Source organism: Phallusia mammillata, chromosome 3 (assembly GCF_965637545.1).
Source record: "Phallusia mammillata chromosome 3, kaPhaMamm4.hap1.1, whole genome shotgun sequence".
Taxonomy (NCBI): Eukaryota; Metazoa; Chordata; class Ascidiacea; order Phlebobranchia; family Ascidiidae; genus Phallusia; species Phallusia mammillata.
The window spans coordinates 19,957,338-19,976,678 of record NC_137254.1 but is presented as its reverse complement, the minus strand read 5'-3'; the positions used below and the strand labels follow the sequence as shown (position 1 = coordinate 19,976,678).

General features: G+C 36.2%; 4 protein-coding genes across 5 annotated transcripts; 2 read left to right on the top strand and 2 right to left on the bottom strand.

Moving 5' to 3' along the window:
- Positions 1-1,079: 1,079 nt before the first annotated feature.
- LOC145218902 (mitochondrial inner membrane protease subunit 2-like) lies at positions 1,080-8,708 on the top strand. The gene is made up of 5 exons (XM_080086301.1): positions 1,080-1,232; positions 1,320-1,458; positions 1,773-1,885; positions 7,441-7,609; positions 7,897-8,708. The coding sequence occupies exons 1-5, from the start codon at positions 1,159-1,161 to the stop codon at positions 8,077-8,079; spliced, it is 678 nt and encodes a 225-aa protein (XP_079942427.1). The 5' UTR covers positions 1,080-1,158; the 3' UTR covers positions 8,080-8,708.
- On the bottom strand, positions 1,484-6,320 carry LOC145218898 (uncharacterized). Of its 2 annotated transcripts, none has more exons than XM_080086294.1 (8): positions 4,736-6,320; positions 3,627-3,810; positions 3,415-3,541; positions 2,989-3,346; positions 2,742-2,910; positions 2,569-2,674; positions 2,369-2,492; positions 1,484-2,236 (listed from the first exon to the last, which is right to left on the bottom strand). In XM_080086294.1, the coding sequence occupies exons 1-8, from the start codon at positions 5,904-5,906 to the stop codon at positions 1,980-1,982; spliced, it is 2,496 nt and encodes an 831-aa protein (XP_079942420.1). In that variant the 5' UTR covers positions 5,907-6,320; the 3' UTR covers positions 1,484-1,979. The 2 variants fall into 2 exon arrangements, with proteins under 2 accessions (XP_079942420.1, XP_079942419.1); XM_080086293.1 differs by having other exon boundaries at positions 1,484-2,245; positions 4,736-6,319.
- A 69-nt stretch (positions 8,709-8,777) lies between the features above and the next one.
- On the top strand, positions 8,778-12,527 carry LOC145218901 (ankyrin repeat and MYND domain-containing protein 2-like). Its single transcript, XM_080086300.1, has 10 exons — positions 8,778-9,152; positions 9,556-9,620; positions 9,749-9,887; positions 9,954-10,052; positions 10,715-10,872; positions 11,221-11,324; positions 11,398-11,514; positions 11,577-11,709; positions 11,891-12,022; positions 12,086-12,527. The coding sequence occupies exons 1-10, from the start codon at positions 9,107-9,109 to the stop codon at positions 12,152-12,154; spliced, it is 1,062 nt and encodes a 353-aa protein (XP_079942426.1). The 5' UTR covers positions 8,778-9,106; the 3' UTR covers positions 12,155-12,527.
- A 2,454-nt stretch (positions 12,528-14,981) lies between these two features.
- On the bottom strand, positions 14,982-19,109 carry LOC145218896 (kelch-like protein 26). Its single transcript, XM_080086292.1, has 10 exons — positions 18,970-19,109; positions 18,688-18,902; positions 18,487-18,562; positions 17,445-18,415; positions 17,172-17,384; positions 16,546-17,001; positions 16,316-16,470; positions 16,067-16,239; positions 15,348-15,519; positions 14,982-15,229 (listed from the first exon to the last, which is right to left on the bottom strand). Exons 1-10 carry the CDS (start codon positions 19,070-19,072, stop codon positions 15,088-15,090), a joined length of 2,676 nt encoding a protein of 891 aa, XP_079942418.1. The 5' UTR covers positions 19,073-19,109; the 3' UTR covers positions 14,982-15,087.
- Positions 19,110-19,341: the final 232 nt, after the last annotated feature.

Here is a 19,341-nt window from a genome sequence, read left to right as displayed (position 1 = left end):
TTTAATAAGCTGATTAAAAACATTGTCTTCTGATTTCAGTGCAAAATATAGTTAAAATGGTGACATCTGTAACTTTGAACATGACAGAAGGAAACAAATGGCTGGAGGAACATATTGATGCACTTTTCTTGAAAAGAATCTTGAAATAATTTTAAACCTATTTCCTGAATCTTTATTGTTGTTGAGAACAGAAAGCTCAAATTCCTTTTAAAAATGGAAAGCTACATTAACTATATTTTAAAAAAAATGAACAGACAATCAAGGCCACGAAAAACTGCTGTATTCAATTTTCTCAATTCTATTTTTGCAGTATTGTGGGGATTTAAAAGTGCCTACTTACATGATGCATTTACTTGCAGTTTGAGCAGTTTATGTGACATTTTGTTGTTTTGCATTTTGGAAAATGATTGTCAAGTATCTGAATTTTCTTTGCTAGTTTTCAGTAATGATGATTATATGTTTGTAAATTTGTGTACATGTGCTAAATTGTGTGAAAAGTGTTTAAGTGATACCTCAACTTTAGACGAAACTTTGCCTACCACTTTTCTTGTTGATGTCAGTCACATACATAAGAACCCAGTAGCGATTAACAATGTTTGCAAAGAAACAATACAACGGATTAGCAATGAATTGGCAACTCTGCTGCAGTTGTTGGAAACAGCTTTTTTCAAAGTCAAAAAAGAAACATCACAATTACATTGTGTCACAGTTGATCTTCCAGATCATTGCAATCTTGCAACAGTGTTTGGTGTTTTACTAAACTATCCTGTTGTGTATTGGTATGACCATATGACTAGTAATGAAAACTGTCTTTCTGCATGTCCCTTGATTTTGAACAAAGTGTGTGTTAAATTACATGTTCTACAAAATGAGGAATGTTCAGAAAATGATATTCAGATACACAATATGTATTCGTTTAGTTATCCCAAGTCTTTATCGGATGCAATAAAACCTGTTGTAGATTGTTGGAAACATAAACTCAGTGAAAAATTAAACAAACATAAGTTAGACAAATGTTATTCTTTTCAAGAGTTGGAGATTAATGAATTAGCAATAACTTTGTAGATTAGTCCAAATGCTGTTTTAAATTTTTATGTATTTGACAGTTTTGTTAATGCTAGAGAAAAATTAATGCGACAACACCATCTTCTATGAAACATGGTAATATGGAAACAAATTGTACTGCTTTACAAAAGAACAGTCAATTTTGGTGCCAGAAATATAAGAAAGCTGTAAGTTGCTGTCAACTGTCTTCTGGGTGTGCTCTTTGGAATCCATGTGAGCATTTGTAAAGATATCTGTAAACCTTTTTTTATAAGGTCAATAGACACAACAGCTAAACATTCTGCTGGAAAATGGAGTAGCAATATATTGCCAATTCTGACGGGAGCATGTATATTAGTTTACGTTGACAAGTATTACATCTCACTGACATTGGTGACTGGATCTTCTATGCAGGTATGTAAACAAATGTGACCACAAAGCTTTTGCAAAACTGTATTATTAAAATTTAAGTTTGTTTGTACATTGGAAGACAGTATTTGACTGACGATTTAAAACACTGTATTAGTCTTGTTTAGAGTTGTAGTTATTGCATATAACACTAGATTAAAGTTTACTTCTGGCTTTGCGTCTTTACTAGGATCAGTTAATTATAGATGTCAACTGCAAAAAAACAATTTTGCACAGTAAAGCAAATTACTGATATTGACCACGATATTTAAAACAGGTTTAAGTTTATCCACAATAATAAAAAAAGTCAACTTTTTTAGCCAACCATTAATCCTGATTCAACTTCACAAAGAGACATTGTGATGTTAGACCGAACACCAATCACAACAAGGGATTATTCCCAAATTCAACGAGGAAACATAATCACATTCAGGTAAAAGTTTCAATTGAATTTTTCTTTACAATAGCTTGTTAGTTTCTGCATGAATGCATGGATCAGTTCTTTTTTTGGTAGCAAACTTTCCTGGTCATGTGTACACAGCACTTGTTTGAGTGTTTATAAGACAGTCGGTTGGTTTAGCATTGTCCTTGTCATTTAGACAGCTGTCTATTAGTGGTGGGTATAACTCATTCATGGGTATAATATGCTTTTGGCTTGATGGATCATTTATTCCTAACGATTGGTATTGAGTTGTGTTTCCTGGCATCAGTAAACATCGGAAGAATGAAAATGATTTTCCATAGAAAACAACAAAACATCCTCCAATGACTAGAATCGTCACACCTGCACAGACTATAGATAGAATAAAATATGGAGTTTTTATGTAGTGTAAGACTCCATCAATCATTTAATGACTGACTTGATAACATTATGATGATAGACATTGAGATTATCTAATAGACTGCGGTTACTCACTTAAAACTACACTTATAATCAAAGATGGATTTTTTCGTTCTATGACATTTGCTTTCTTGGTGTGTAAATTGGTGCAAGAGTGATTTTCTTGGTTTCTTCCACAGCACTTCATAGAAAGACAAATCTGAAAAAAGGAAATACCATAACTTTGGGTCATATGGCCTTGATGTTGAACTTACTGACTCATGCATTGCACTTACTTTGTATGTCTGATCAGGTTCAAGAAGAGATATGTTGTACTCAGGGGTTTCGATTTCCCAATCTGGCATTATTCCAAATGGTTGCACTTTGTCATTGTAAATCACCCTTTAAAAAGACACCCATTTGTAAAAACAAAATTATTGCTTTTATATACTCTGATTTTTACACATACTGGTTGTTGTGCTCCAGTGTTATTGTCATCACCAAGTTGTCCAGGTTTTTGATGTCTTTAACCTTTTCATATGAAGTCCATGTAATAAGAGCTGATGTTGGTAAAAGCTTTAGGATTTCTATTGATGGAACAGGTAGCTCGACCTTCTGATTATGAGTTGTTTGTATTTCTGTTGTCATTTTTTTTGTTTAGATTTTGCACTTGCTATCACAAACATAAGTTATACATTAAAGAGTGTTCAAAATACCTATTTTTGGTGAAGTAGTAATTGGGTTTGTTGCTAGAACTGGAAGAACTTCTGTTGTTGATATGTTATCTAAAGATGTTTCTCTTTCCTCACTGTAGGATTTAGGAAAATTATCTTGTGGTAGTGTAGGAGAAAATGTGGTACTTTCAGTGGGTTGGATTGTTGACATTATGACATTGGAAGTGGTATGTGAAGATGCTTCTTTAGTTGTGGAAAGAAATTTAGTTGTTGTAATTTGTGTAGTTGTGGGATCTGCAGGCACATTTGTGCTTGATGTTGCAGTGTTTTTTATCCACACTTTTCGTTCTGCTCTACCCTGGGAATTGATTGCAGCACAGGTGTATTGACCTTCTTCAGGCTGCACAAAAAGTAAAAAAAAACTTTAAAATGATAACTAAGAAATTGAAATGCACCAAAAGTATTTACCTTAGTTGTCTCAAGTGTTCCGAATTCATCCAATAAGTATCCCTCCATTAAAGCTTCACTATTGTTGTGTAGAGTTATTCCAGACGGTAGTATCCAGTAAACATGTGGTTCTGGCAAACCTAATGGCCTAAATGAAAAGTTGTTAGTTATAAGGTTGTGTTATTTTCTATTTAGTTATTTTTTTCAATTTTTTCTAGGATTAGTTTTTTCACCTGCAATTAAGGATCAGTTTTTCTCCTTGTTTGATTTCCATATGTAAAGGAAATGTTGGTTCCACTGTTGGTGCACAATTAGTTTCCTCCACAGTTACATCATTTAAATAGTTTCCCCGAAATTGTGGTGGACTGCTGCAGACAATCATGTTTTCTGTGCCCAAATTAGTTCCTTGATCTTGTGCTGTTAAAAATTTTCATTTACAAAGAAACCAGAGAGTTACCAAAGTAAAGGTTTATTGATGGTTATATGATTTATTGTACAAAAGGGAAAATTTACATTTATTTTGGCTAAACCAGGGGAGTAAAAATGTGGTCGCCTGGCGACTAATGACTAACCGTTCGGGACCGCGACTAGCACACCACATCCTAGTCGCTGTTGTAAATTTCGTTTTTATTTGCTCCATATTGGTAATACAATACTAAAGCAGTGGCGCAACTAGCAAAGTATATACGCAGTATGCAACGACCTACTAATTTTGGTTTCCCGAAAACGCACCATTGAATTAGCCAGCAAACGAAATCAGTTGATCGCATACCAAATTTGTCGTACTTTTACATGGAGTTATGGGGCATGCTATTTCAGCAATCCTAAATTCACATGACATTTTTAAAACGAGATTATTTACTCTCTCAGAATAAAACCCATTCTTACCCCTTGAGTGCAGAATGTTGTGTCACACGCTCTAAACATCGTGCTTGTAATCGGTTACTTATGTTTCTTAAACGATTAGCTTTGTGCAAGCACTACAATATGTTACACACTTACCGCACACATTATCTTTAAAGTAAGAGCGCGGCCCTATCGCAGAAATGCCCACTTGTTTTCTTCTGATGTATTTTGAACCAGAGACGGTAGCTTACGACGCAATGCTTTGAGCAAAAAGTTTCTTACAAGATGTATGGCAAATCTAAAATGCATGTGCCACTGAAATTTTATGTGCGCTACCTAACTCCACAAACTGTTTCAACCCCCGTCTCACATGTTTTTGGAAAACTGTAATATAATCGTTTGCTAATATTTTTTTACGCTGGCTTTAAAGTAGACTAGGAACCGAGAACCAAAAAGCCTTTTTTGTTTTTTTTAACTCTACAATAAGTTTGAATACCTGGAATCCATTCCTTTATCCACATCATCATGCAGTTACAGTTAACTGGATTGTTTTTGAGATAGATTTTTCTGAGCGCAGGTAGTGCTTTTGATATTTCTGGGCTCACAATTTCTATCATAGTGTGTTGAATGTCCAAAGTTTCAAGCCTCTCACAATCTTGAAACGAATCCCCGGCGATATAAGAAAGTCTAGGGTTGTTTGATAAATACACTGTTTGTAAATTAGGTAGGTTTTCAAAAGCAAGGTGGTCTACGAACTGTAAAAACGGTTGGTTGGAAAGCACAAATGTTTCAATAGATGACATGTTGCGGAAAGTATGTTGACCGACTTTAGAAAGCAGGTTTCTATTTATCGTTAAGTGACGCAAATTTTGTAGTTTTGATAATGCTTCTGTAGGAATTTGTACAATCTTGTTGTTGTCCATATCCAAAGACTGGAGTGCGGTCAGCCCATTGAATGTGCCAGTGCTCACGACTGCGATGTTCATGTCGGCCATTATTAGAACCGAGAGGTTGGGGAACACATCGAATACGTTGTTGGGCAAAACTTCATTGAACATGTGATTTCCACCAATAGAGAGAATGTTGAGGTTGGGAAAGTTTGTCAAATTCCGAATCCATTCGAGATTGCTGATGTCATTTGAATTTAATCTCAAGCTGCGCATTGAATTCATAGTTTTTAGACTTTTACTTATAATTGACTTGACTTTGTTTCGCTGGATGCACAATTCGCTCAAATTTGGAAACCAGCCAAAAAACGATGTGGATAATTGGTTGATTTTGTTGTCGTTCAGGGTCAGGCGTCGTAGGTTTCTAATTCCAATGGTAATTTCGGCTGTTGAAATTCCGTTGTGTGTCAAAGAAATATCTTGTAGATTTGAAAGTTCTGATAGTGTATGAATTACATACGACAGGTTGCTGAAATTATTGTCATCCAGAACTAAAACGACCGTATCATTGGGAATCAAAGGCAGACTTGCCAATCCTTTCCCGCTGCAGTCCACAGTGTTAACTTGCAGGGTTTGAAACGGTGGGTAAGGTTGTGCCCATTCTTTTGTACTACATTTGCACGGCACTGAGCAGTTAGCAGGACTCCACGACATATGACAGTGACATTGTATCACACAGCATAACAGCATAAACATAATCATTACTATGCTAATTCCCATTGCCCCTATTCTGTCAAAAACACTGATAATCCTCGTTATATCTGTCTCGTCGCTCTATTTGTATACAGATGACATATACAACTGGCCAAAGCATTGACATAAGCTATTGTAAATCAAATCTTTCGTTGCACTTGTCCGCGTGTTGCCACAATGTGTTTTCGCATCCTGTTCTGCGTTTTCTCTGTGCGACCTATTTAATAATGAACTACGATAACCCGCACCTGGCCTCGTTTCAGCGAAGCTTATAAATTATGAAAAGCGGTTGAGAATTTTTAATCGAGTTCTTATTGATGCACTTTGCTCACTTTCCCGACGCTGTCCCAACACTTAGGACTTGCAATAAGTTTTTCGGTGCCCTTCAGACACTTTTTTGAGAGTTTTTTCGCTGAAGTATATTCCCACATCCCCAACGCTTTACTTCATCGAAAAAATCCACAGCCGTCTATCAAAGCTTAACAACCATCTGGTCGAGCAGGTCACGTGGAAAATTTCTAATTACTGTCGGGAAGACGAATGTATTGATCGCTTGCTTGATCCTTCTATAAGTCTTACAGGGCCCTGTAATTGTTCTATCAATCAGGGAACGCTGTGTCGCGCTTTTTGCTTTCACCAATCAGCGCTTCACATAATAGCATCGATTCCTAGGTCGGCGGGTGATTCTGGGTTTGACACGTATGTAATTTTTGTTTTTCATTTCAGATTACTTATTCTTTTGGGAGTTTACGCATGTGTGGCAAAAGCAATTAACAGTGACCTGTGCCTTTGGTTGCTCATGATTTGTTATTATACAAGTTTTGTTTTCAATTTACACCTGTTGTCAGTGGTTTGTTTCGATGGTTCACAACTTGTTGTCGCACAACGGTTTTGTTTTACAGACGTAACAAGGCACCACGAAACTAATATTTTATAAGTATATTTTAAACCAGTGGTTCTTGACCTTTCTGCCCTTGCGGACCCTTTTCGACACTGTAACGTAATTTTTGGCAACCAAAACATGGTGTATAAAATTGCAACCGCGTTCGGTCCACAACCGAAAGGTTAATGCCTTTGTTTGGGTTGCGACGTGGGGAATCAACAAGAAAGACACATTGCATTGCGATGTGACGTTGTTTTGCACTGACAATTTACGTCTGTTGCATCACAATTGATTTTAATGTTGCAATGCATTTTGTTTTTTTACCTATGAATACCGGTAACGATTTTAAACAAGTTTCATGCTAACACCGAAGCCGAAGCTTTTTTTAAATCGCGATTTATCAAATTCGCTGTGCGCGAATTAGAAGTTGTTGCGGATCCCCTTGACCCCCGGTTGAGAACCACTGTTTCAAACTAACCTGTTTCTTTTGTAAAAAGTTGCAAATTAACATAATTCAAATAGTATACCTTCAAAACGTTTGATTGTGTTTTTTTAACGACAGGAATGTGTATATGTGAGACTACATTAAAAACCCGCGTTTGCACGTATCTGTTATTTGCGTTTTTACGACGAACACAGGTTGTCTACTTGGTAAGTATTTTTAATTTAATTTTACAGGTCACCACGCAACCCTAATGACATCAACATTAAACGGGTGATAGGCCTGGAAGGAGACACAGTTAGAACACTTGGATACAAAAACAAATTAGTTTTGGTACCTCCCGGTCACTGTTGGGTGGAAGGCGACAATAATAGGTCGAGTGACGACAGCAACAAATTTGGACCCGTATGTTGAAGTGATAATATTATTTTTTGGTTATTTCATATTGGTTAGATGATCGCAAATCCAGCCTTTTACTAGAACACCTTATGATTAAAAAGTATTGAGTTTATTCCCAATTTAAACAATTGAAATACTTGACCTTTTAATGTTTGTTACTTTAGAATTGCTCAAACTAACTTATTTCATGTCTAACAATGTTTTGATAGCAATTAGGAAATGTCGTTGTCTCTTTGTAGCGCATATATCATTGTGATGAGTCCATTTAAATTAAAAAGCAATTGTGTTCGCAGATTTCTCTTGGTCTTGTTATCGGTCTAGCCACCCGTATTGTTTTCCCTCTTGGCCGTTGGCAAAAGTTGGAAAGAAAGTTTCCACATTCCCGCGTCAAAACCAGCACTTACTGTGACATGGAACAACTTCGACATTTACCGCCTGTTTTGTTTTCCGAAGTGAAGTCAGATTCTCATGACTGATTTTCTTTTCGCAAGGTTCCAGCGCAGTTTCGGCTAATTGACATCGATTTTTAGCAAGCTTTTTACTTCAAAGTGACTGTATCTTGCTTAAAATTCGGTTAGGATTTTCCTTGGTAAAGATGTTGATGAAAAATCTCTGGGGATTGTCACCAAAACAACGGAAAAAATCGACCCGTTGAATGAGAGGTTTTCTTCGTTGGTGTGCTGGTTCAACATGTCGGCTCCATTGGAGCTGTAGGCTACTCATTAGTCCTATTATTAAAATAAATTACAATTGAAATCAATACAAATGAGGTGTACTGAGGTCATTGTAAAATATAAATAGGAATTGACATTTCATTTGAAAAATTAATCCCACTCGATCTCCCGCTGTGAGGAGTGTTAGTGACTGATTTGTGTCACGTTGCATGGTGTTTCTGTCACATCGGTCGATCGTAAGTCAAATATAGTCGATGTTCCGACCACTAATTATGTTTGTAAAAAAGTGGGTTTTGGGCAAACGAGTATACCATCTGTTGTCAGTTTTAAAGGGTAAAAGACCGAAAGTTGGTATGTACCGGTTCGTATGAAATTTGTTGCCCGGACTCTTTGAAAATTGGGTTTGCTGTAATAAACTATATGGTCTCCAATGATTAGTAGCTACTCGGAAGCACCTTATTGCGACATAACAAACCCCCACAGTGTTATGTTGACTATTGAGTTGTAATCAATTTAAGTACACCGAACGTTCGTCATTTTATTGAGGGCCCTACAAAATATTTTCGCTGTACGAGATAGTTTGCCAACTCTGAGGTATAGGGTTTTTTTCGCTTTGGTTATGGCTGTAAAGCATTTTTTTTATTTTGAGACTATTGTTTCTATCTAGGAGAGAAACGCACGTGTTAACAGCGAAAGTAAGTAAACAATTTATTCCGTCACGGTGTAGTGCAGAAGCGAAGTCAGGCTCACTGTAGTGTCTATTAAGCAGCGTTTGTGTGCGTTACCTTTTAAATTCTACGAGGATCCAAGCGAGTGTCAACGAGAAATTATGACTGAATCAGTCCAATCAAAGATATTTGAGGAAATTGACAATGGTAAGGCATCTGATAACGTAAATTACCAGTTGTCACTTTATTTGCTATTATAATTACGTAAATGTTGTTTTATTTGTTTTTCTACTAATATTTGCAATATCTTTGTAAGAATAAATTATTTTTGTATATTCGTTTTTATGTAAACCATTACATTTTTGCCCCAAAAGTGGTAGTTATTTTTATGTAGACCATAACATTTTGCCCAAAACGCCAGCCTAATTTTTTGTCATCCAATAAACCGCTTATTTCACGTGTGTTATTAAATTATTATTATGTTCAATCTGTGCGCTGTGAACAAAATAAAATTGAATGATTGATTTATTGATATATCACTAAAGGTTAAACATAATTTTCAGCAAGCTGGATTTTGAATATTTGTATTGATATCCCTAATCCTATTTAGGTAACTTGGAACACATCAAAGAAATATATGAAAAAGAAACAATCCCCAAAAATGTATATAATGAGGTAAATTCATGAACTGCAGTGCTGCTACTGCATACATGTTATTGTTTGTTTGGTCATATCATTTGATTAAGAAACTGCGTAAAACAAAATACCTTAGTTAAGATATATTCTTTTATTGTATTTTCAAGGATGGCATGACAGCTTTAATGCAAGCTGCTTACAAGGGGCAAACGGAGATATGTAGATTTTTATTGGTCCAAGGGGCGGATGTTAATGCCACATGTCATGAAAACAATTACACTGCATTGATGATGGCTTGTTTATCAGGTATTTTTCTGCTAAATCAGCTAAGTATGCATGTTTTCTTGTACTCACCATGATATGTTTTTGAAGGTAAACTTGAAACAGTGCAGTTATTACTTGACAATGATGCTGATAGTGAAAAGTTGAATTCAGTGCAAAAAACAGCTGCACAACTAGCATCATTTGTAGGTAAGTAATTATCAGTTATTAGACTGAGGTAAAACGTTAAAATTTGGTGAAGTGACCAATTTCTAACTCACAATTGACAGTAAACATGTTGATGCACACAAATTTACCTAGGTAAATTATAGAAAAATGAGCCTGTTTTTTTTCTAAGAAGGGGAAAGAAAAAAGGCAATTTAGCTAGGTTTCAGGGTAAATCTCGACAAATTACACCAGATATTTTTGTGAATAAATTTCAAAACACTCAGGCTATAGTTAACAGAATGCATTTGTGACTTATGTTGTGCAATTGTTTTCATAAACTTGTTGGTAAAAACTTCAACAACATCCATGCTGCAAATGTCATTAAAAATGAATTGTCTGATAAGCGTGATTCAAAAGTCGCACACCTATCCAAATTTAAATCCCATGTACAACTAGTGACTCTACTAAAACAAGAAAAGAAAGAATAAGGGTGTTTTAGAGCACAAATTTAGCAATGTGACAACAAATTTACCAAGAATGTGATAAAAAATAAATGTAACTGATGCATTTTGAAAACCTACTTCCTTATATGAACAGGATTATTGAATGTTAATATTTAGTACCTAGCTTAGCAGAACAGCTCGAATGCTAATACTCACAAAAACTTTCAGTTTGTTTACAAGCAAATTTTAACTTTGTTGCAGGGCAACACGAATGTGCAACTGCAATAAAAAACTTTCTTTCACTTAATAAGTTGGAACCCTACATTGTATGCCAGGGAGTAAATGATCCTCGTCTTCCTGAAGAAGCTGCTGGTCCACTACAAAAACTAGTTGTTTTATCCAATCCACACCCTGTCAAGGTAGGTTGTCTCAAAGCTGCGAAACTATGTTGAAGTTGAACACAACTGATACATAACACAGATCAAAAACGACGGACCAAAATCAAATAAAATTGGTTTTTATGGATTTTTAGATTTACACAACACCAATAGTTACCTGTTGAATCGATTTTAAGCGAACATTTGTTTCTTGATTTTCTTAAGTTTTTCAACAGTTTAAAATAACATTTACAAGCAATTTGGCAATTGTATAGGTTTATCAGTGTAGGAAATTGTTTGTGGCAATATACTATTTTTAAGTGCAGTGCGAAATATATAAAAGTATCATTTTGTGAACTATGGAAAACAAAGCACATGTATATTTTGCAGATAGTTTTGTTTATCAAAGATAGTCCTGAACTATGTGATGTAGAAGTTATTAAGAAAGCTGAAAATGTTTTGATGGATCTTTGTAGTAAATGTGTGCGATCCAAGTAAGTTACAACAAAGTACAAAATATGTTCTGTTTGTTTTTTTACAAACACTGTTTTGTTTCTGGGTTTTCAGGAATGACTATGATGAAGTTTTGGCACTGAAGTTGTTTTACTATTCTTCAATCCTAAAAATTTGCTATGACTTTGCAAAACAAAATGGAGTTCAAAAGTGGGATGCACTGGCAAAAAAGTAGGTTATTACTTGCCATTGACTCTCTTCACAGTTTGTAATTCATTGCACTTTTTTTTTAGATTACTTCATTCTGATGGAGATGGTTTTCAGGTTACAGTGGAAAACATAATTCGAAAGTCTCTCCAACAATTTCCTTACATTGACATGCCCCTGTTGCAATACTTTGTGAAAACGATTGCTCCTGTAAAAATTGTAAGTAATTTTACCATATCTACAAATGTGTGTATTCCTATGCTGAGTTGTTTTGAAGACTTTGCAAAATTTGCTTATCATAATACATTTATTTGCAACAACCATTGAAGACCAGTAGCCTAAATATTTGTTTTATTTTGAAATGAAAAGTGTTTTATGCAATTGTTTTTTGTTACTACAGGGATCGGATCCAACAGCACTGTCATGTTTATTTAGCATGTTTAGTGGTATGCATGCAGCATCACAACGTCACAATATCTGCGAAGCATGTGCAACCAATGCATCCCCTCTAAAATGTAGTAGATGCAAGAAAGTAGGTGATCTTTTGAGTGTTGGTTTATGCTAAGTTACAGAATCTTTTATTTTGCTTTTTCAGGTGTGCTATTGCTCGAAGCAGTGTCAAAAACTTCATTGGTTTATCCACAAAAAACATTGCTCCACTTGACGAGATGATGGTTCAGCTTTTAGATCATAAACACATAATATTTTGTATTTTAAATGGAACTGTCAGATTGGAATTTCGTTCTAAAATTGTTTTGTCAATCGTGTTTGGTGTTACAGTAAACCTTAGTTAAACCGCGTTGGGTTAAACCGAATGTTCGCCTAATTCTGACAAAATTTGAGGGCAAATGATTTGTAATGGTATTTTTTTTAAAAACACTGGTTTACCTGGATTTAATCTGGTAAAAAAGGCCATTTTTACAGCGTTTCTTTTATGTTTTAACCATGTTGCAGTTATGTGGTGATTTCCAACTGCTTACTCTTGACTACTTGTTACGCTGCATTGTTTTTTTTTACAATCAATTGTGTTCTTTTTATTTCTATCATTATTGGGTAGTTACTAATCACATTGAAGATAATTATGGGTCCCCTTCCCTGAAGGGGACACATATTGTTTTTGTCCGTATTTTTTTTTTTTTTTCTTTTTTTCTTTTTTCTTTTTTTCTTTTTTTCTTTTTTCTGTCTAACGCTGGTTTGTGAGACGCATTTGGTCAAGAAAGAGTGCTTCAAATTTATTCAAATTTGGACATATGTTAGATATTAATCCAAACTTGGTCCACCTGAAGTTTGACCCCAAATTACCCAGCGGTTCACCCACAGGCCCCCGAAACGTAAAATTTTTAACGCTGGTTTGTAACGCTCGTTTAGTGAAGAAAGCGTGCTTCAAATTTATTGAAATTTGGACATATGTTAGATATTAATCCAAACTTGATCCACCAGAAGTTTGACCCCAAATTACCCAGCGGTTCACCCACAGGCCCCCGAAACGTAAAATTTTTAACGCTAGTTTGTAACGCTCGTTTAGTAAAGAAAGAGTGCTTCAAATTTATTGAAATTTGGACATATGTTAGATATAAATCTGAACTTGGTCCACCTGAAGTTTGACCCCGAATGACCCAGCGACACACCCACAGGCCCCCGAAACGTAAATGTGTCTAACGCTCATTTGGTCAAGAAAGACACTGTAGGCAGAAGTCCCAAGAGCGTACGTTTACGAATAATAGGGCAGAGCGGGAGGGCTCAGCTTGACGTTGGACAGACGTTTTACGAGACGTCGTTTCGGTGATTAGAAATCAGCTGTTTTGCACAGCAATGCTATTTCGTTTTATTAAGTTATCACTCACATTTTCAGTTTTGGCAAAGGTTTCACACATATGACGCGATTTAAACCTAATAAGCGTGCTTCGGTTTCGTATATGTCAAGCAAAACTTTGTTAAACAAACTAAATATGAAAAAATAAACTTGACTTTTTTGCAAGATAAAAGTTTTTTTTAAATGCTCAGTGTCAGGTTGGCCGCTGCATGACCACGGGTTACTTAAGGTCAATTAGTAGGTATTACTAACACAGTTCAGAACTTTCTTTCGCCATAACGTAGCGTTTTTTTTGAATCAAATACTCAAGGCATGTATATATTAGGTCAAACGGTGTTGTTGAACACCAAGGACGGCGTGCTATTGAAAACGGTGTCAAAAGGTCAAACAGTCGTTTGGTGTGTACACCCTAAAGGTTACTACAGGTCAATGGTACTCGTTTGCGAAACAAAGTTAAATGAAAAACTCGTTTTGCGAAACAAAGTTAAATGAAAAGTTATGTATACACTTGCAGCAAATCGCTTTTTAATTGTCTGTAACACAACTGTTACAGCTTTCTAGAAAAAAATTGTGTTTAAAACCCGACCTTGGACGACAATATCTGGGTCAAAGCAAGAGATTAAATTGAAAGTATTTGTTTCGTTCTTTTTTATTGTTTTTGTAATTATACGACAATAATAGTGCAAAAAAATACAAACAAAATTTTTTTATTGTTGGGTTAATGCTTTCTAAAAATTTGTTCTTAAGAATTAAAAAATCACCGCAACATTTGTTTACCGTAAATCCGCAAAAACACGCATGTGGGGACCCATTAGTTTTTGTTTACAAAAACAACCATATGTGTAGATCAAATGATATGTATAGTAAATTGGAAAATATCGTATAGAATATATAAAATGGAAGTATATCAGAAAGCCACCATTCTAGTTTGTACCAATCAATCACTAACTAGTTCAGGGATGCACAACCTTTTCGAAATGACGGCCATATTGCAGTCCTTTTTTACCGACGCCCGCCAAGTGTTTGCTCGTTTTTGTATTAACGTTACTGGTGTAAAAAATATATATACCATCTAAATGGCGCCTGAAAAGCCCAATTCCTAACTTGATGCACAGATCGAGTTGAACAATCTGTATGACGCTCAGGCTTAACTTAATTTTTGACGTCATCATACATATTGTGGTGTTTTTTCGCATTATGGGCGTACAAAATGTCTGAGGCATATGACTATTAAGCTGGTAATACTTTTTTTTAAACCCCACAAAATCTTTTCAGGGCAGTTTTGAAATAGAATTATTTAGCAAAAGTCACTGCCGTTAGTACATATATTTTAATATCCATGTTCACTGCCTTATAAAAGTGGTTGTGCAACCCTGATCTACTTAATTGGGGCTTTAAAAGACGACATCGGATAAACCGGATATTAGGACAATTTTTTTGAGTCAAACCGAGCGCGGATTAACCGAGGTTTACTGTACTTTGGGAAACCTTACTGTAAACCAATTTGTGTTTGCTAGTGTTTTGTGCTCTACTGGATTTTCAAGAAGGTTTCATTTGTAAATTTGAGACCCAATTAAAAATCCTACCTCAAGATTAGCTATTCAACAGCAATAATTTGACCAAAGTAAACGTTTTTGGTTATATGCCAGTAGTTACCCACTGCAAAAATATCACCATATTTTCCTGTACATGTTTTTATTCTTTGTAATAAACTACTCTAACATAAAAAAAATTGCAAGAAGACAAATAGAGATATACAAGAGTTGGCATATAATTGGTCGAGACTAGTTGGGTGCCATCTTTGTGGATGTGAATTTAGTTTTCCAGTAGTTACTTGGAATACGGATGGTACATGAAGCTCCTGATCCTCTTGGCACAGACATTTCATGTTTCCTTTCCAACACCCCAGACTTCGTATTGAAACGCCTGTGGACAGAGACAATAATCATGATAATTTTCCTGGCGTATTGCGAAAATTTAATCAAAGTTGATTGTTATTTTGCCGATCAAACAAATTTAATGAACTGCACTTCGTAATAATTACCATATGTCGGGTGACACGTCGTTCTCTTGTCTCCATCCACCCAAAAGAAAAATATCGTCTCCGATAACTGCGGTTCCCGGAAGGAACAGTTTAAGGTTTGCAAGGGTTGGTACGCGAACTGTCCATTTGTTGTTTTGCAATGTCTCAATCGAAAAAGGCTGTCCATCTCCACCTATTAGTGCAAACATTTGTTAATGTCGTAAAAAGTTAAAAATATTCGCCCTGTTCAGGTATGGGCTATTGGTAGCCTATATTAGGGGTCCCCACCTTTTTTTACTTTTTTTTTTTTTTTTTTTTTTTTTCACGGGGTTCGAACCCAGGACTCTCCCGGGGATGAATCCCGATCAGGGTTTTTTATGTCTGTATGTGGGTCAGAATTTAAAGATTTCCCAACGCAGCGCGCCCCCTTCGGGGTTTTTACAAACACATAAAAAAACATCATACGTAGCCTAAAGTTTTAGTCAGCTTTTTGGTGCACAACCGTTAAAATCGTTCTATTGGCTCATATGTCGCCATCGACTTCATACTCCTTCGTTCGTTTTACCTCTAAAATAGTCAAAACACATTCTCACAGAGGTATATCATCGTAAATGCTGTCATGCACCTTAAAATATTCTAAATTAAATATCTTTACAAACATATCTTTTTTCATGACAGTAAAATGAAACAAATATCGCGCCAAACTAATGTTTTCAGCCACAGTTTAGTGCACAACGTACCTAAAACGTATGGTTGACCCTTGACCTCTACCATGGAATGGGAGTGTCTTCCTGTGTTCAAGGGAGGTAATTTGTTCCATTCATTCTTGTCAGGGTTATAAGTAAACACTGAGTCCTTTTTCGGAGCTCCACCACTGATAATAATGTTGCCATCTACGACACAACCTGCATGCCTGTATATACAAACACAACCAGCGCAATGACAACAAATTTACCTACTTAGTGTTAATATGGATGTGATTAACATACCCGTATCTGGTGTCAGGCAAAGATGCGGCAAGCTCCCAAGTCTTCTTTCGTCTGTCCAATCTTTCAACGCTTGCGGTGTATCCGTTTGGCGTCAAGCCACCAACAGCGTAAATATATCCCGATACGACGTGAAGAGAAAAACAAGCTCTCTTGACCTGAATGTTAAGGGTTGTCTAATTTGCCAATGCCCAACTCTTCATGCAGGAAAAAGCAGATTGTTAAAAACTTACCCGAAGATTTGGCATTGTGTCCCATGTTCCAGTCGACAAATCAAAACAATAAACAGAATTGGTGATGCAGGAGTAAGAATCAAACCCCCCGACCACAAACAGAAACTGCTCACATGCAACAACACAATGTAACGACCTGGTTTCGTTCATCAAAGCCAATTCATGAAAACGGCCTGTAGGTGGATCGTATATGGTAAAATGGTTGTCATACGCAACAGCAGAGTACCCAAGCTCGTGACTTGTGACGTCATCCACTTGGCAACTGCCCCCCAGCGTAACAATATAGTCGGCTCCGCGCATCTCGACAGGTTGTGGAAATACGTGCATTGGTTTTGAAGATATAACCTCCGTGATATGTTTGCACAAATTTTCATTTTCCATCACCATTGGATCGATGGTGACTTGGTCCACCAGTTTTCTTTCGCAAATTAATGGGAAACGAACTGATGACATCACCTGTGAATAACAACATCGGATTTATAAAATGTTTTGTTAGTTATGGATTGATGTGGGTGTTCGATGGACTTGCTAATGCAAAAATGCAGTTGCATGATCCAGGTCAACTATATGAGATTCTACTGGAAATTTGCGATAAATCTAATTTGGCTACCGTGTATGTTTTTTACCTCTTCAAGATGTTGCTTTCTATTGTCTTCATCATGGCTTATCCATTTCTTCACTGTGTTGTAAATAGTCATTTCACCCAGTGATACAGGAAAAGCGAGTTCAAGGTCATTTGAAGTTAGAATGTCCATTAAACCACTGACTGACAATGTCATGAAGTCTGGTGTCCGTGTGACAGCGTTAAAATGATTCGAAATAAATTTGTGACATGCAATCTACACAAATAAAAACAGGTTAAATTATTTGGATTTTATCTGCAAAAGTCATTTTCTTACTTTTAGTCCATCATGTTTGTATTGAATGGCAACAGAGAGATGTTGAATACAGTTGTTGACATTTAAAATAGATTCCAAAAACTCGGCGGACCCATCGACGATAGCTAGCAATTGCATTTTTTCGCTTGCGCGCATCAGGTCAGCCACCGTGTGTGACGTCACACTTACGCGTCCTGTGTAAATGTAATCAAGGACTTGTTCCAAAACGGTTTCGTCAATATCGGAGATAACAAAATCCTCGTTGTCTCTTTCAGTGGTTGTGATGAGAGATTGAAAAAAGTTACTTCCGCACGCTAAAATACAGGAATGTGCGTCAATTCGTACTTTACCGGATTCTGACACAACAGCAATGTCTGTGTGTTGTTTCGAAATTCTCTTGGCGTTAAAATGACGAAGCATTTTTGTCGGCAACGTTGGCTCGGAATATCTGTACCGAAATTGTGCACGAGCTGTTTCTTTTTCCTCATCAGTGGCCAGACTTTCCGTCTCTGCTAACAAGACTTGATCAAATTCGTCACAAGCTGCAACTACATCGTCCATTCCGCATTGAAATGCAAGCTCACGAATTCTAACAGCATTGGTTTGTGTAATGTCAACATGAGAAGTGTAGAGGAAATTGATCAAAACCTCAACTGGGTCGTTAATGTTTTTGGGCATGTTATCAATTTCATCAGCATTTACTGCGACATCTCCTTCGTTGTTTTTTTCAGTGATTAATTCTGCAGCTAAAGGTGGAGCAATATTATCACAAATGTCGTTTTCCTTCTCAGATGCCTTATCTGCGACATCAGTTTCTGATGTTTGTCCGTTTTCATTGTCATGTTTTTCAACATCGACGGTTTCCACTTTGCCTGCCTCTTCCTCCACAGCATCGGCTGACTCCTTGTTTGAAGTCAGATCGTTTTCCAAAGTTAATTGGTCTACTTGAAGATGGGAAACCAAACCGTTGTCAGTTATGTCTTGGCTTGCTTCTACAAATTAGAAAACCGATAACGTTTGTTTAAAATTCTCATAATACATGACAGAAAAGTAAATATTTTACCTGTGTTGTCCGACTGTTCAACAGTTTCAGTATTTTCCATAGAAACCGCAATCGTTTGATTCATCGTACCCAATAGCTGTAAGGATTGAAAATAGTAGTTTATTTACAAAGATTTAGTTTTGAAAAGTTTTTCGTTATGTTCAAATTGTCACTAAAGATGAATATGCAGACAATATAATAAAGTAGTTGGAACACACTTACCTCAAATAAGGCTGGCTGAAATGATACAACAGCAGAATGTGCTGGTAAACAATCTTCAGAATCAACAGGAAGATCGCATAAAGATCCCCCATTTTGTCGCAATTCATTTAACTTATACATAAGCTCGGTTGAATAGTCATTCTCATTTTCAATGTAGTGTTGACGGTGATGCGACGAAGTTAAATTTCCCATGTTGGGGATCAGTTTTTTTATACCTGCAATAAAATAAAGTTTCGTAAAATCAACACTTATTTATCTACTTGAGATTTTGTGTCTAAAAACCTTTTAGCTTTTTTTTTGTTTCTAGAGCTGAATCTTCTAGTTTTTTCCAACTGCTGTGTGATATCTTCAATGACTTAATTCCTTTCAATACACTTTTAGACATTGTTACCCTGGATTTCAACACAAAATAAGAACACGGGTTAGTTATGTAGCCTCATAAATACTATGCTACCTGCTTTTCGTCTGAGAATTGTTGATACTACTTCAAATCGATGCCAACTTGATTACCTAACAAGCCACGAAAGTTTTTACACCGCACACAAGCCACGAAAGTTTTTACACCGCACACAAGCGCAGCAACCGGTTGAACAACATTTATGTCATCGTCGTGGCCGACGTGCTCCAATCAGATGTTTTCTGATTGCCCAGGGC

Excerpts from the sequence above, each read along its gene's own strand:
- LOC145218902 (XM_080086301.1), top strand. The coding sequence starts at position 1,159 with ATGGTAATATGGAAACAAATTGTACTGCTTTACAAAAGAACAGTCAAT. Across the intron at positions 1,233-1,319 it reads GCCAGAAATATAAGAAAGCT|GTCAATAGACACAACAGCTA; the intron begins GTAAGTTGCTGT and ends TTTTTTTATAAG. Across the intron at positions 7,610-7,896 it reads ACAGCAACAAATTTGGACCC|ATTTCTCTTGGTCTTGTTAT; the intron begins GTATGTTGAAGT and ends TTGTGTTCGCAG.
- LOC145218898 (XM_080086293.1), bottom strand. The coding sequence starts at position 5,906 with ATGGGAATTAGCATAGTAATGATTATGTTTATGCTGTTATGCTGTGTG. Across the intron at positions 2,911-2,988 it reads TACTACTTCACCAAAAATAG|AAATACAAACAACTCATAAT; the intron begins GTATTTTGAACA and ends AAATGACAACAG. Across the intron at positions 2,493-2,568 it reads AACCTGATCAGACATACAAA|ATTTGTCTTTCTATGAAGTG; the intron begins GTAAGTGCAATG and ends TCCTTTTTTCAG.
- LOC145218901 (XM_080086300.1), top strand. The coding sequence starts at position 9,107 with ATGACTGAATCAGTCCAATCAAAGATATTTGAGGAAATTGACAATG. Across the intron at positions 10,053-10,714 it reads ACAACTAGCATCATTTGTAG|GGCAACACGAATGTGCAACT; the intron begins GTAAGTAATTAT and ends ACTTTGTTGCAG. Across the intron at positions 12,023-12,085 it reads AATGTAGTAGATGCAAGAAA|GTGTGCTATTGCTCGAAGCA; the intron begins GTAGGTGATCTT and ends TTGCTTTTTCAG.
- LOC145218896 (XM_080086292.1), bottom strand. The coding sequence starts at position 19,072 with ATGTCTAAAAGTGTATTGAAAGGAATTAAGTCATTGAAGATATCACAC. Across the intron at positions 18,563-18,687 it reads TTCAGCCAGCCTTATTTGAG|CTATTGGGTACGATGAATCA; the intron begins GTAAGTGTGTTC and ends CAATCCTTACAG. Across the intron at positions 16,240-16,315 it reads TTGCCTGACACCAGATACGG|GCATGCAGGTTGTGTCGTAG; the intron begins GTATGTTAATCA and ends TTGTATATACAG.